At 44.0% G+C, this 15,196-nt stretch overlaps 1 protein-coding gene across 1 annotated transcript; it reads right to left on the bottom strand.

Moving 5' to 3' along the window:
- Positions 1 to 4,792: 4,792 nt before the first annotated feature.
- On the bottom strand, positions 4,793 to 15,196 carry HSD17B2 (hydroxysteroid 17-beta dehydrogenase 2). Its single transcript, XM_066557690.1, has 5 exons — positions 14,938 to 15,196; positions 9,646 to 9,858; positions 9,139 to 9,324; positions 6,543 to 6,680; positions 4,793 to 5,151 (listed from the first exon to the last, which is right to left on the bottom strand). The coding sequence occupies exons 1-5, from the start codon at positions 15,194 to 15,196 to the stop codon at positions 4,793 to 4,795; spliced, it is 1,155 nt and encodes a 384-aa protein (XP_066413787.1).

Genomic DNA, 15,196 nt, shown 5'->3' with positions numbered 1-15,196 from the left:
GTCAGATTCATTAGCTTAGGTTACAATGACCTATACAACATGCTTAAAACCCATTTATCCTATTAAAGGGATTTAAAACTCGCCTCCTTTCATGAGATGTCAGCAATTCTTGATTTATGGTTTGGTCATGCTTTAAAAGTAAAAGCAATTACCTCTCTTGCTATGGTAAAAGCCCACTGCCTCAAGGTCGCCAGAATTCATCTATAATTGAGCAGCAACAGCTCTGATGTTCAGCCTGACTGACAAAAGCATTGGCTACAGAGATCCTGCCACGAAGGTGCCTGCATCCCAGGGAGCCCTGCAGCAGCTATTGCACCCCAGGCTGCATTTGTGCAGGGTGTTTCCCTGCAGGGGCAATAATTTCCATGTATGTATCCTCAGATTCTTGGGAAGAGGAAAAAAAAAAAATTCCACAACCCATTTCCTCACCAGTGCCAAGATTTTTTGTTTGAACCCTTTTCCTTTGAAGTCTGCATGAATTGGATTTCAAATTAATTTCTCTGAGAGTTCCTAGAAATGTGATGACTCTCTGATGCACAATGCCCTCAGGGGTTGCATCATTTTAGGAATCCAGTTGACTTTCAAAACACAGAATAAACAGGGTAAAACAGACAACACTGTGACCCAGAAAAGATTCCAGAATCAGTCTCTTGAGGAAAAATATCCAAATCCTCACATTTGTCCCAAACATGCTGCAAATATATGGGTGCTGGTACCTACATGTGGACTCTTGGCTTCAAGCAAAACAAATGTGACCCATTTTGGTTGCACCTCTGCAATGCTGTGCCAGTTGAGTAAATTTACAGCAGAACCAGAGTGTTTTGACATCACTGAGACCTGAAAGCTCCCTGGAAGCATCCTCTTGAAACAAAGAATGCATACAAAAATTCTAAAAACTTTTCCTATGCAACTATAAACAAAAAAACACCCTCACACATGCCAGAGGAACATGGAAATTATTCCCTCTTGTCTGAAGATAGCAGGGACTCAAACTGGCAAAATCTAAAATACTTTCGTTTAGAAATAATTACATTTCTGTTCATGCTCATTAAATTAGACAAAGCAACTATTACCTTTCTCCCCATTGCTGTTTTTGGCCCCTCCTAGTGTAAAATGGGTCTGACCAAGCTCCCACAGAGCTTGAAAGCAGTTTTAGGATTAATCCTTGTCCCTGCATGAGTCCGTAACCCTCAGTGACCTGGAGCTCCCCATTCTCCTACACCACCTCTTCTGTCCAACCCAAACCCCCCTGTCAGAGCTCTCATTTGAGCACTCTTTAAACTTTCTCAGCCCTTTCCCTCACCTCCAGCCACATGGGCACTCTCACACATTAACACTCCATGAAATGCAGGGTGGTCCTTTGGCAGGTGGCCACCAAAACGTCCCCACCACAGCCAGTCAGTGACACAACCACAAAAATGGACAATATTTCACCCATCTACCCCAGCCTGCAATGATGCAGGCACACATCAGGCAGGGCTGTCAGCAGGGGCCCCACAAAGAGGGCAAATGGAGCCAGGATAAAAGAATTTCTAAAAACAAATTGCTTTGTAACTCACCTTGTGCGTCCCCAAAGCTGCAAATCCTCAAATCAGCTCCTCACAGGAAGGGAGGAATGAATGCAGAGCAGGAGAGGGGCACCCCCAGGACTCCAGCCAGGGAATTCCTTTGTAAAAAGCATCCCACAGCATTTACTTTCAGTCACAAACTCCATTCCAGAGGCTGGATCAGAGGGGTGTGTATAAAACCTGCTCTTTAATCACGATTTCCATAGTTTATAACCCCTTTTTACTCTGCACACGTGTTTGTAATATAGTCACACTTGATTTCTGTGGGGCATTCCATGATGTTTTTGTCTATTAATCATCCTTTTTTAGGGCCACAGCCAATCTCTTCAGTTTCCTCACACCACGTGCATTTAAAAAAAAAAATCTTTGAAAGAAGCCCAAAATAGGCCTCTTTTTCTTTAAAAAAATCTTATCTATGAATAGACCCAAATCACAAGAACTAGTTTGGGTTTTTAATACAACAGTTTCCACTGCTAGAACCCAACATCCTCTCTTCCCACTTCCCGAATATTTTGCATCAGATCAGCCTTTATGGCCAGCAAAGCACCATCACACCCAGGCATTTGTCCTTGAGATCATGAACCGGTGTCAGCACTAACACCCACCTGGGCTTGCTGGCTACAAATACCAAAAATTTATTCTGCAGTTCTGCCACTCTCACAGCTGGGATTATTTGTAATGCAAGCCATTAGCAAAAGAAATTTTCTTCTAATACTACAGCCCATTAAGTGACACATAATTCAATAATGTGTTACAACAGAATTATCTTTAAAACACAAAGCAAGATCCCTGTAGGAACAAAACAATGGCAATCTTTGATATTGCAATTATTAGAGACCTGCTAAAATATCTTTGTAGTTAGGTGAAGAAACATAAAATGACTATTTAGAACAGAAATTTCCTGGGAAATAAAAGTTTAAAAAATTAAAATGAAGTCAAAACTCCCAAGTAAATGGCTAATTTAATATGTCTGCAATGTGCAAGATAATATTCCTATTAGGAAAGTCAATGGGAGAAAAAAAAATTACATTTTATAACCAGAGCCAAATAACAAAGCAACAATTAAAGATTGTTATGGGGATTGCTAGGCAAAGGAGCTGAGTGACTGCTAAGACAAATTTCACTTGTATAGTGTGCCTAAGGGCAAAATTCCAGGCCTCAGAATTTACACCCAACTTGGGTGTGAAGGGAAAAACAGCCACCTGCATCCAGGATGGAGATGGAGATAGGCTCCCTCAGCCTGGGGCAGCCAAACTCCCAGGTTGGCACCCAGCACAGCCCCAGCTCCTCCCTCTCCTCTCCTCTCCTCTCCTTCCTGCTCACGAGCTGCCTTTGGGCCAGCTGGGATCACAGCCTGCCCAAAACAGGCATCAGCTGCCATTTGTCCCCTTCCCTGGAAAAGCTCCCCACTCCTTCTCCCTCAGTGCTCTCCTGCTGTGGGAACAAGGCAGGGATGGAGCACTGAGCCCCAAAAAGCACAAAAGGTGAGATGAGACAGAGTCACAACCATCTGGTTACTAAATATTTGATTGTTTTATTACAGGTTTTTGTTGACACTTAAAAAAATGAGGGAAATAGATAAAGGAAGAAATTGGGAGAGAGAGTGAGAGAGAGAGAGAAATAGTCTCAGACGTCCTGAGTTCAAAACTCTGAGTACACTTCCTCCAAGGAAAGCAAAAGTCTGCAGCCAGGGCCCTGATACAAACCCACCAGTGATAAACCTCAGTAGCAAAAGCAGCTATTGTGACAAAGAGTACAGAACAGGAGGGTTCCCCCACTGGAGCACAGAGTGAAATGACGGCCCCAGCCCTCTGGGCATCCTCTGTGCATCTACAGGAGGCTGGCACTGATGTGACAGACACAGGACAGTGATGGAATAAATGCCATAGCTGCAAATTAAACAGTGAGCTTGTCCAGTTGGGTGCAAGAGCACATTGCACAAGTAGGGTTATGACAGGAGTTGCTCATGAAGGAAAGGAAAAAATTGTGGCTACATTTAAAGCTCAGAATGTGATCACTTTCAGTTTTTCATCACTGGAAAAGAAACGCATCTTGTCAAAGGCAGGACAGAGGGCCAAACCATGGGAGTCAGGGGGATGAGGATTTCTTCCAAAATATCACAGCCCTTCAAAGCCCAAGGATGTGACAGACAATGCAAAAAGGGAATAAGGCAGGAAAAATACAGGTGAGTTGGCCCAACCATTTGTCATGGGCGAGTGGAGGGAGGACACGTGGTGCTCCTGAAATGAAATTAGGAAAGGGAAGTGACCCCAATCTACCAGAATTTGGGCACTGGACTCCAGCAAAGCCACATGAAGTGGTGGTTTTGCTAGTTCTTGCTTGACTGATCTTATACAAGTGAGCACAAACTCCCCCCAAAGCAGAGGGAGACACAAGAAAGTATCAGAAGTGGGCAAAAACATGAATTCTTTGTAAACCCAGACTTGAGTAAGGAATTGTACAAAAAGCAGAAGTGACATCAGAGTTTACTAACAATTAGATAAGCACAGGCATATACAGGCAATGCACAGAATGACCCAGACAGATCAAAATAGCAGTGATACACCCACTGTCACTATTTTTAATACTGTAGGAAGGAAATTGTTTATCTCTTCATAAAGATCTTGATCTGTTTGCATTCATCCCCCCCCCCAACCAATTTATGTTGCTTATTCTAGCAAAGAGAACACAATACAAACTTTAAAACTATACACTATGCATTGAAACTGAATGTATACATTACAAAACTTGAGGGGGAAAGGACAATCACATCTCAGATTGAACAGCAACAGAATGAAAACACCAGACCCCAAACACATTAGGCTGAAGCTGCAGAGAAAAAGACTTGTAGGGAAAATGTAACTTCTTACAAGATTTAAGGTTGATGATTCTGTAGGGGGTTTTGTTTTGCTTTAACAAAACACATTCTGCATCTCTCTGCATGTCAGTGATGCCCTTAGAAGCAGACAGGAATTACATAATTTCATGAGGTACCTTACACAGAAAGCAGGACACAAAGACAACAAGAAAACACTGAAATTCCTCAAAAAATGCCCCATCTGGGAATAGCTTTCTATTTATGTTTTTTCACTGCTTTTCCCAAACATGACTCTTAACACAAAGATTTCATGCTAATGCAGCTTAACAAAGCCCAATAAGCAGCAGTGTCCATCCAGAGCTCTTCCCAGCTACCTCAACCAGTGAGATAAACACCAGTGGACACCTCAGAGGTTCTTGCCTTCATCTCCTGATGTCCTCAGCTGCCTTGGGACAGAGCCAGCACTCAGCACCTTGCTGATGAAGAAGTCGTAGAACCAGAGGGGGAAGCAGCAGAAGATGCAGAGGGGGGCGTAGGCCCCCTTGCCAGGGGTGTAGAGGCCCTGGGGTCTCCTGGCCAGCAGAGCATGCAGGACAGAGCCCAGCACTGGGGACAGGTCGGGGGCACAGTGGGAGGGCAGGTGCAGCAGGTAATTCCTCAGGCCCAGGAGATATTCCTCTCCATAGGCCTGCCTGGTGTCTGCAGGGAGGTTCTCCATCAGCTCCTTCTCCTGTCTGTCCCACTGCTCTGCTGTGCCTTCAATACCTGCAGGAGCAACATCACAGGATAGCAAGTGGGTTTGGGGCTGGATTTAAAAGAAATAAATCTGTCATTAATAGGCAGAGTTGGTCTAAATGGGGCAGTGAAGAACAAACACCACAGCTGGTCAGCAGCCAGTGCTTTTAGCTGGAAGAGGAGGAAAAGCACGAGTGCTTTGTGCCACACAAAAAGCACAAAGTTCATGCCCCATTTGGCTCCCTGCTTTACCTAAAAGTGCCCTCTCACAGCCAAATCAGCATTTTTTTCTTTCCCCCTCCTCCCCACTTTGCCATTCTGTCCTGATTCATTTTGTGGAGGTTTCCAATCAGTGTTTATTATAAACAGCTGAGGACAGGCAAACTAAGATGAACAGGATTCACTTGGGTTGGCCAAGTGCTAAGCTGCCCTTTCACAGGAGACATTAGTATTTCAATAACTAGTTTCCTGAAGGATTAGCATTCTATTAGGACAGATTTAGAACTGAAATTTAATCTATTTGTCGACCCCATGTGCATAATATAGGAATGAAAGCAGGGGCTTCTCAAATGGAATTATTGCCTAACTACCAAAAATTAGGCATTGCAAATAAATAAAAATATTTTAAAAAAATATTTAAATCTCAAATCCCAGGACTCAATTTTAACCATAAACCTGAGAACAGCTAAGCAGGGTCCTGAAGGTGAAGCTTCAGGCAGGTTTCACTGACCACACAAAGCTGGCAGAGCCCAGAGCCTCTTCCCAGGAGGGGAAGCATTCAGGGAAGTAACATTTTATGGAAAAGACCAACTTGATTTACACTGACATAAAAAATGCTCTGGGCAGGCATGTGCAGCAGGAGACGAGTCTGGAACCTGGACAGGCTCAGTTGAAGGAGGAGGAGAATTTGAAACAGAAAACAGCAGGAGCACAGGGGGAAGGAGTGGAGAGGAAAGACCAGAGGATATTGACAGCTGGCAAGCAGGGTGACAGGTATAGCTGCAGATACTGCCATGCCAGAGCAGCCCAATAAAGAGAGCTCTGATACTGAGGAATGGAGGAGTGATGGGGGACCTGAAGCTCCCAAGCAGGACAATTGAGCCATAACACTCAAACTGGGCACACAGTGCTGCTCCATTCAGCAGCTCCAACAGAGCTGGGGCAAGGGAAGGCACCAACTGCCTGAATGCTGCCCTGTCCCAAAGCAAAGACAGCTCTGCCCAGGAGAGGGGAAGCAGGCAGTGTGCAGAGCTGGAGGGAACATCTCTCACAAAAAACATTGAACTTATTTCCATAAGCCACATTAAGGATGGGGGAAAAACATCCAACCCCCGAGAATCACTCAGGGCTCTGTTTGAGGTTGCTGAGCTACAGGGAAAGAGGAGAGGCGGAAAGAACAACCCAAAATGTCAAGCACCAACCTGTTCTGAAGCCTGATGGATGAATTGCCATGACTTTAATGCCCCATTTGGAAAGCTCTTGCCTCATTACTCCAGAAAACATGGACAGAGCTGCTTTGGATGCCCCGTACGCTGCATACCTCGGTAGTGGAATGCCTCCTGCAGGAGCAATAGAAACTGATAAACTTCAACAGTGGCTCTTCCCAGCCTTTATTTCCATGATTTAGAAGGGAGATTATAGCACAACCAAAATTATGCCTCTCTCCCTGTGGTTAAAGACAAGGCAGTGAGGGAATCACTTCTTGCTAGGGGTTAAAAAAGAGTGGAAGTTGTAAATGAACAGTTGCTTACAGCAGTTATGCTCAGTAACACCTGGTAAGACACCTTGTAGGGCAGGAAAAATAAACTGGACTTCATTTAAGGGTAAAGACTGCTGAAAGTTATGACTGTTGATTTGAGAAACACAATGATTTAGTTCATAAAAATAGTAAAGTAGTAGTTTTATACTCCTGTTTTTGTCACTGTAACACAAATTTCAAGCCCCTACAATAAACCACAGTTAGAACAGGGTAAGTAATCTCAATTCTAGCTTTATAAAGCCAACTTTCTTTCCTGTTCTTTCCAGAAAGGCCAGAGAAATAATAATGCAAGAGTGGGGAAAAGCTGGAATCCCATCCCATGAGTGACTGGACTCCCTGAGAGTTCCCCTGCCTATAGTTATATCCCATCTTTTTCAATCCTAGAAACATTTGTTCAGATGGGAAAGTTAGGAGAACATCCAGTACATTTACAAAAACAAGCTTCCAAAAAACAGTATCTTCCAAATGCAGAGATTTCCTCTGTCCCAAAAAATGGCAGGTTGTCACTTTTTTGGTGCTAGAAAAATACAAACATGCTTTGATTTGAGCTTCTTCTTCAGCCCTCCCACTTCCCGTCCAAGGTTGGTTATCACCACAGCCACCACAGGGTGTGCTGGGAGCAGGAGGGAACAGGATGGAGAATCCTTTCTTTGAGGCACATCCTCCTTCTCCTGCTTGTGTGGGCAGTTGGGCACATCCTGCCTCTGTTTCTCATGCTACACACTCATCTCAATGTGCCTGAGTATTTAAAGGAAAATACCTCAGATACAGGGGATCTTCAGGTAAGCCACTGGTGCTATTGGGTATTGTACTGGGATGACCAAGGTATGACAGGAGCTGTTTACACAGAGCCATTCCCTTGAAGAAGTCAGGCCAATTATATGTTAATTATTCTTCTGTATGCATCTGAACAAGCTGGATTGGTTTGAGCCAATTGAATCACATACTTTTCCCTCTGAGGTCAGGCTAACCTGAGCCCAGTTAAATGAGCCCTACACAGACAGGAATAGATTCAGCACAATGAGACCTCACTAACTTCTCCACTAATGTTTTACCAAAGGACCCCCAGACCCTGAGCTAAGAGGAAACTCTTCACCCAAACCAGCCTGTGTGCAGCAACATCAGCTGGACTTTAAGCAGGGTCATTATCAGCTCCTGCAAGGCCAAACTACTCAGCACAGGGATAAATGCATTTATTCCTTCAAGGCAGTTCAGGGATTCTCAGCAGGAATTCAGACATCTGCCCCAAAACACCCAGAGTGAGAGCTTTGCTTGGGTGCACAGAGGAAACTGGGCTCTGGCCTCAGAGCAGCAGCAGAAAAGTTCTGATAATTCAGTCCTGATTTCTCAGAGTGTCAGCAATAAACCATGAACACAGACATGCAAATACAGAGCATATCTGGGATTATAAAGATAAAACAGTTCCAGAGCCAGACTGCAGCCACATCCTCAGCATAAGGGGAGCACCAGGTAACACCTCCACAAGTCACCCCAGCAATGCAGCAGGATGCAGGGGGACTCCAGCTATGCAGAAGAGCAAAGGAAAATGTGGAGAGCACAAGACCCAGCAAATCCCTAAGAGTTCTTACTCCAAAATACTTTCCAGCAGCATGACCTCCTGCTTCTAGCAGGTCTCATTTTCAAAGGAGCATTCTTGCTCCTCAGCTGTTGGCTACCAGATACTGCATTACTGTATTACATTAGTTCCTACATCTTAGCATCTCAGCTGTCCTCCTGGAATAGAAGGTCATGTTATAAAGACATGTGTGTGTATATAAATGTATGGGGAAATAAATGAAAAGCATAGGTTAAAATCCAAAACATTTTTAAATTTTTTTTTCATGGCAAAATACCACTTTGCTAACAAGTTAGGACTAAGTATTTCTAAGATATCCAAAATATTTTTAAAGAAATATAGACACACAGCTCCCAAGTTATCAGCAGATATCACAAACTGAGGTGGTCATAGACTTCTGCCTGAACATATTGTAGAAATACCTATGATGTACCTTTATGGAAGCTCACAAAGTTATCTCTCATGGCATCTAGAACACAAGATCTGAATTTTACTGCGTTTTTTTTTGTCACAGCATATTGTTAGCCACATGAAACTCTTCTTTAAAGGCTGTTTTTTGGGAGTGGCATCCCAAACTAAAGAAAAACCTGGATTTATTATCTTAACATTTATTCCCTGGGTGTACTGACCATCCAGACTGACAGACACCTTGGTTGGCATTTGCTCCAGGACTCCCACTCACCTGCCATGCTGGACATGTTCACCAGCCTCCCCTGTGATTTTCTCAGCAATGGCAAGAAGGTCTTGGACACCTCCACAGCCCCAAAGAAATTCACCTCCATGCAGTGCCTGTAGGTGCTCATGGGGAGCAGCTCCCCATCAGCAGGGAAGCCCAGGATTCCTGCGTTGTTCACGACACCCCAGAGCCCTGGGAAGAGGAGAAAGCACAAGGCTGCAACACACCAGGAAAACAACTTCATAAGGATTACACCAGTGAGCTGGCTGGTGACTCCAGGCCAAAACAGAGATCATCTGCAGATCCACATTCCCCATTCCTTGGCCAGTCACTACCATCTCCCCATATCCCAGGAAACAGAAGTGGTGGATGGAAATGCCCTGACTGCCCAAGACTTCACCCTGGAAATGTCCTACACACCTAAGCCATGGTGCAGCCAACAACGAAGAGATGCACCTGCTAAGCTGCTACACCAGGACTTCCATGGTAAAGGGAGGAGAAAAAAAGCTGTACCTGCATTTTGCACCTTCTCTGAGACTGTCAGATAGGCCTCCTTGACCTGAGTGGTGTTGGTGATATCCAGCTGCAGGACAGAGAGTCTCTGGGAACAGGAGCGCCGCAGCTCCGCAGCTCCAGGGCCGTCTTTGTCCAACACCCCAGCAAACACAACAAACCCCAAGCTGTCCAGGTGTTTGGCCAGTGCATGTCCAATCCCAGTGTCACTTCCTGAAAACATCAAAAAAAGACTTGGAAAGTAGGTCCATCCTACACCATCATTTAAAAAATAAATACATAAAATAAATACACACATTGGAAAGCCATGCAAATATAAACAGAAATATGGAGACAAAGTCCCTGAAATATGTATGTCAGTAGAAAGAAAGGTTCAGATCTGAGGTTTGAGGAGCTGGACCTTTAAATGCTCCTCAAAGATTGACAGGCCATGTTCTCCTGACTCAGAGCTGGTGGAATCAGCTCACCCTCTGCCACTGGCAGAGTCTCTGACTTTATACATAGAGAAGAAATTCTCTTTGTTTTTATACAAATATTCAGGCTAAAACCTGATAACAAAAGTGTGTAAGAGAAAAAAACAAACAGCAAAAAAACCCACCACACTAATGATTCAATTTGAAATCTCCAATGGGCAAAGCAATTACAGGGCTCTCAGATTCAAATTCTTGGATTCTATTTCTACCTTCCAAAAAGCAGCATTATTTCATCCACACCTCTACCACACAAGATCCCTCAGATAAGCACTTCTTATTGCAGACTGTAACCAAGCCAAAACTAAGCAACTGTTGCTTTACCTGCAAAGCATTCCAATGCTTTCAGAACCTAAGAAAGCTTCCAAATGACATTTTTGTGCTAAGTCAGCTATTGAACTCATGCAAATTGCATCAGAATTTCTCTTATCCTAATCTCTTCCAAACTTATTCCCAAACTTTGTCCATATAAAGGAATGACCTAGCAGCTGCAGGAAGCACCATTAGAGCAAACAAACAATGGTCTTTGGGATCACAATTGTGTAGTTCTTCCCATCAGTTGCCAGTGAAGGATATTTAACAAATAATTTGATTCACAAGTCTCTCCCTGAGACAGAGTATTTTGCAATTGCTACAGAATACAAGACAGAATGGTTTGGGCTGGAAAGGACCTGGAAGATCATCTCATTCCAGCCCCCTGCCATGGGCAGGGACACCTTCCACTATCCCAGGTGGCTCCAAGCCCTGTCCAGCCTGGCCTTGGACACTGCCAGGGATCCAGGGGCAGCCACAGATTCCCTGGGCACCTGTGCCAGGGCCCCACCATCCTCACAGGGAAGAATTTCTTCCTCAAATCTGATCCAAACCCACTGTCTTTCAGTTTGAAGCTATTCCCCCTTGTCCTGTCACTTCATGCCCTCGCCACCAGATCTCTTGGAGCCCCTTTAGGCACTGGAAGGGCCTCCAAGGTCTCCCCAGAACCATCCCAGCTCTCTACGTCTGTATTCACAGGAGAGGTGTTCCAAGTCCTCTGATCATTTTTGTAGCCTTCTCTGGACCCACTTCAGCAGGTCCATGTCAGAATCCCCCCCTTCCCTGCTGCCCACAGATTTTTGGACGAGCCCAGGACAGAGTTGGATGTCTGGGCTGACCACGGTCCTGGGTCACATCCAGCTTCTCATCAACCAACATCCCCAAGTATTATAAGTTAATTTTAAGTGTTTTCTCTCCATTTTTTAAAATTCTAGTTTCCATTCTTCCCACCTGCAGTGAAACTTACTCCATAAGGAAAGAAACACATCACCCACGTCCCCACCAAGCCTCCAGTGGCACAGGTAGCGACAGGGAAGGAGTTCACAGGGGCTGTGCTTCAGGAGCTTTGCAGAGGACAGGATTAGCAGGAAAATTAGGATTTTAATAAATTAATACAGTTTTTACACTGTAAAGCTTCATCCCGTTCCACAACACTGCACCAGATCCTCCACTGTAACCACAGCAGAGAAAGCTCCTGGATGCTGCTGTGCACTGGGATCCAGCATCTCCTGCAATAACATTTACTCCATCAATGTTCAGTTACAAACCCTGGAAATCTGAGTGTGAGACAAAGGACTGGAACTCCTGCCAGATGTTTTACTATTTTCTTGTTTGTGGAAGAGCTGCAACACTCCCTACTTAACCCTACTATAAACTTCTGAGGGTTAGTCTGTGATTTTGACACACCAAAAACAGTATCAGAGTTATTCACAGGTCTGCTCCTACATTCAAAATACGTTGTCAGTAGAATTAGACTGCCAAAGAGACTCATCATAAGCACGTTAGATCCTCTTTTCTGGATTCTGTCTTGTAACTGGGGCTTTAGTCCTGACTGGTGAAAAATATTAATTCCAGGTGGCTTGAAGTAAACATGTACTAAATGTCTGGATCAATCAGTGCATCTTGAAAAAGTAAAAAATAATTACTCATGCTCTATTTAATTCCTAGGAAGAAAAAACATCAGCTTTTTTGGCATTTTTGAAGTCTGCAATTTGCTGAAGATGCACCAGAACACCACAAATATCACATGAAGCTTCTCCAGTCCTGACCTGACTAAATAAACCTGCATTCTTTGAATTCCCTAGAGAGACATGAAGAAGTCTGCAAATATCCCAGACACGGCAGATTTCTAAGTTTGGGGGTGGGGTGACTTTCCTTCTTTTTCTTTTAGTGAAAAACCCCACTTTTAGATCAAACCTTTCCTCTTTCACCGTTCCCAGAAAGTACACAGCCACAGCTACATATTACCTCAGTTTTATGATGCAGCTTTAACTTGAAAATGGGCAGAATAAAATGCAACTTGAACTTGGGATGGGCACAGCAATTCCAAGAAAGCAATAAAAGTTGTTTTGATCGTTGCCTGATGCTGGGTTTGTTCCTTTTATTTTATTCCAAAACAAATATGATTTGAGTTTCAGACCTGTTATTGAAGTTCAGAGAAGCTTTACTCTTCCAATTCCTAGAATTCAAAGAGTCTCCATAGGAAAAAAAAAAAAAAAAGATAATTCCCTCCTAATCCCATTCCTGCTTCTATGCCAAAAATGATTTGTGGGTTATGAAAAGCCTTATTTTAAGGAAAGCAGTCGCTACAGACTGTGACTGACCCTTTACTGAGAATTTACAATTAACTCATGCTGAACATGCACCAAATCACACCCCAAGAATGGAAAGACCAAATTAACTGGAGAAATTCATCCCAATGCACACAGAATAACCAGGGATAGAATTTCACAACTCCTGTTACTTCAGATCTTAATAGCAATTTAATTTTTAGGGAAGGTGTCTGTTGCATTTACCACTGAAGTGTTTGCATGCCAGGAGCTTCTGTTTAAGGATGTTGGAGCTCCTGCTCCCAAGCAAGGGGATCCACAGCAGAGTTGCAGCAATGGCTTTGAGCCTGCTCACATGCCCACACTCATCCATGTGAAAAAGCATTCTGACCACTGGGCACAGTTTTTCCCTTTTCCTGGTACTCCAGGGAGCTGCTGGCTTAAATAAATAATGCAGAGCAGCACTGGTACAAGGAATATCCAAAAAGGACCAGAACAACACGTGACAGGATCCAGGGAGAGCAGCAGAGCCTGCTCCAGCCTCTGGCCAAAGGCTCTCAAGAATACCTGGCAGCTGCTCAGGACACAGCCACACTCCTCAGCCCTGTGGGGCTGAAAGGCAGAGGGAAAACGAAAAAATAATTAATATCACCAGTTTCCACCAAGTGCCTGCCTGAGGTCTTGTCAAAACTGGAGAAAATGACACCAAAATCTATTTAAAGGCACCTTGCACCTGCAAATGAACAGGGACAAACATCCTGTAGTTGGTATGGGGGAAAAATACCAAAATCAGAGCAATTGAACCAAAATACAGGTTGAGTAAAACTTCTGTTTCAGTTGATGGAGAGTTTGATGGATTGCATATGACTCCAATAGAGACAAAGAGTCTCCTCAAATTAATCAGCTGTCAGAGATGTCCAAACTTGCATTTCTTCAGGACAGTTGCAGCACAGGTAGAAGGAAAGCACATTCCCTTACTGGACTGTACCCAAATGTTCCTAACTCCCTTCTATTGCTCTAATTCAGATTCCAGAGCAGATAAGCTCCTAGAGAGTGATTCTTCCTGAAGATTTGCAGTCTTACAAAGAGCAAGGAGATGCCCAAGTGCAATCACATCCCCTGAGCCTGCAGGGGTGGGAAAGGATTGCTCCCTATTGCCCACACCAATATGCACCCTCCACCTGCAGGGAGAAAACCCAGCTGGCAGATAAACTGCAAGGGGAGCACTTGCTGCTGATCTTGTCCTCTCTCAACTTTTATATTTAATCCCTGTATTAAAGCTTGCTAGGCAAATCTAAATTATTTCCAGGTGTCCCTATAAAACAAAATGAAATTCTGCTAGAAATTGCTATATATAAACCAAAGCAAGTTAAATCAGCAGTCCAGAGGGGGAAAAAAACACAGAAAATAAAACAAAACCCAGCAAATTAAGAGTGCAAAAAGCAGTCAGCAGGCACTCCAGTTTAAAGGTTTGATTAACACAAATAAGCAACATCTAAATAAACAACACCTAAAGTTTTAGAGGAAGCAGGAGAAAAGCCATAAAACTACAAAAATGCCATCCCTGCAAAATAAAAGTGGGTTTTGAGTAGATCAGAGTGGTGATAGAGACTGAATTAATTAGCTCTGAACTTTCTCTGCTGGTGAATTACTCCCTCCTAAACGATTTCACAGAGGGTTTCAAAGAGATGGCACCAAACCTCAGTATTGAAATATGTGCATGATAGACACAGTGTGCAGTAGGTGCACACACACCCCCAAAAGACAGCTCTACATCCATAACCAGTACAATTAATTCAAGTAAACAAAAGCAATGAATGAATGTAGTGTTCTGAGGGCTCCTGGGAATTACTGTCTCTCCTAAAAAATTAAACCATCATAAGTATTCCTATGCTTCTTGCACCAGTTAATTTCACAAGCATGTCTAAAAAGCTACTTGTAAAGATTAAATGAGACACTAAAAAATAATAGCATCTATTAAGATGCTTTCCAACTCAATTTCAGAGCACTTATTTACCTGGAAAAAACCCATCTCTGCTGAAGCAAATAAAACAAGCAGAAAAAGATAAAAGGATAAAAGGAACTCTCACAAGCATGCACTAACCCGAGGACAAGAAGTTTTCCACCCCACTTGTGAGAAAAGGCAGGTTTTGCTGATTTCTGTGAGAAAAGGCAGGTTTTGCTGATTTCTGTGAGAAAAGGCAGGTTTTGCTGGTTTCTGTGCCCTGGCAGCACCTTACCTGTGATGAGCACGGCTCTGTCCCCCACGGGCAGCAGGTCCCTGTCCCCCAGGCACACGGAGCAGAGCAGGCACATGGCCACAAACACCCCCAGCCCCTGGCCAGCCCCCAGCGTGGCCACACACAGCAAGGCAGGCAGGAGGCTGCAGAGCAGCACCTTTGCTTTGCCCAGCGGGCTCCTCTGGGCCATGGTGACCCCAAAAATCCTGGTGACACCTGCACAGAGCCACCCAAGGGGGCTGCTGGCTGCAGCATCCAT

This window comes from Molothrus aeneus, chromosome 11 (assembly GCF_037042795.1).
Source record: "Molothrus aeneus isolate 106 chromosome 11, BPBGC_Maene_1.0, whole genome shotgun sequence".
Taxonomy (NCBI): Eukaryota; Metazoa; Chordata; class Aves; order Passeriformes; family Icteridae; genus Molothrus; species Molothrus aeneus.
Note: the sequence above shows the minus strand (reverse complement) of the source record. Positions and strands in the feature narration are given on the sequence as shown.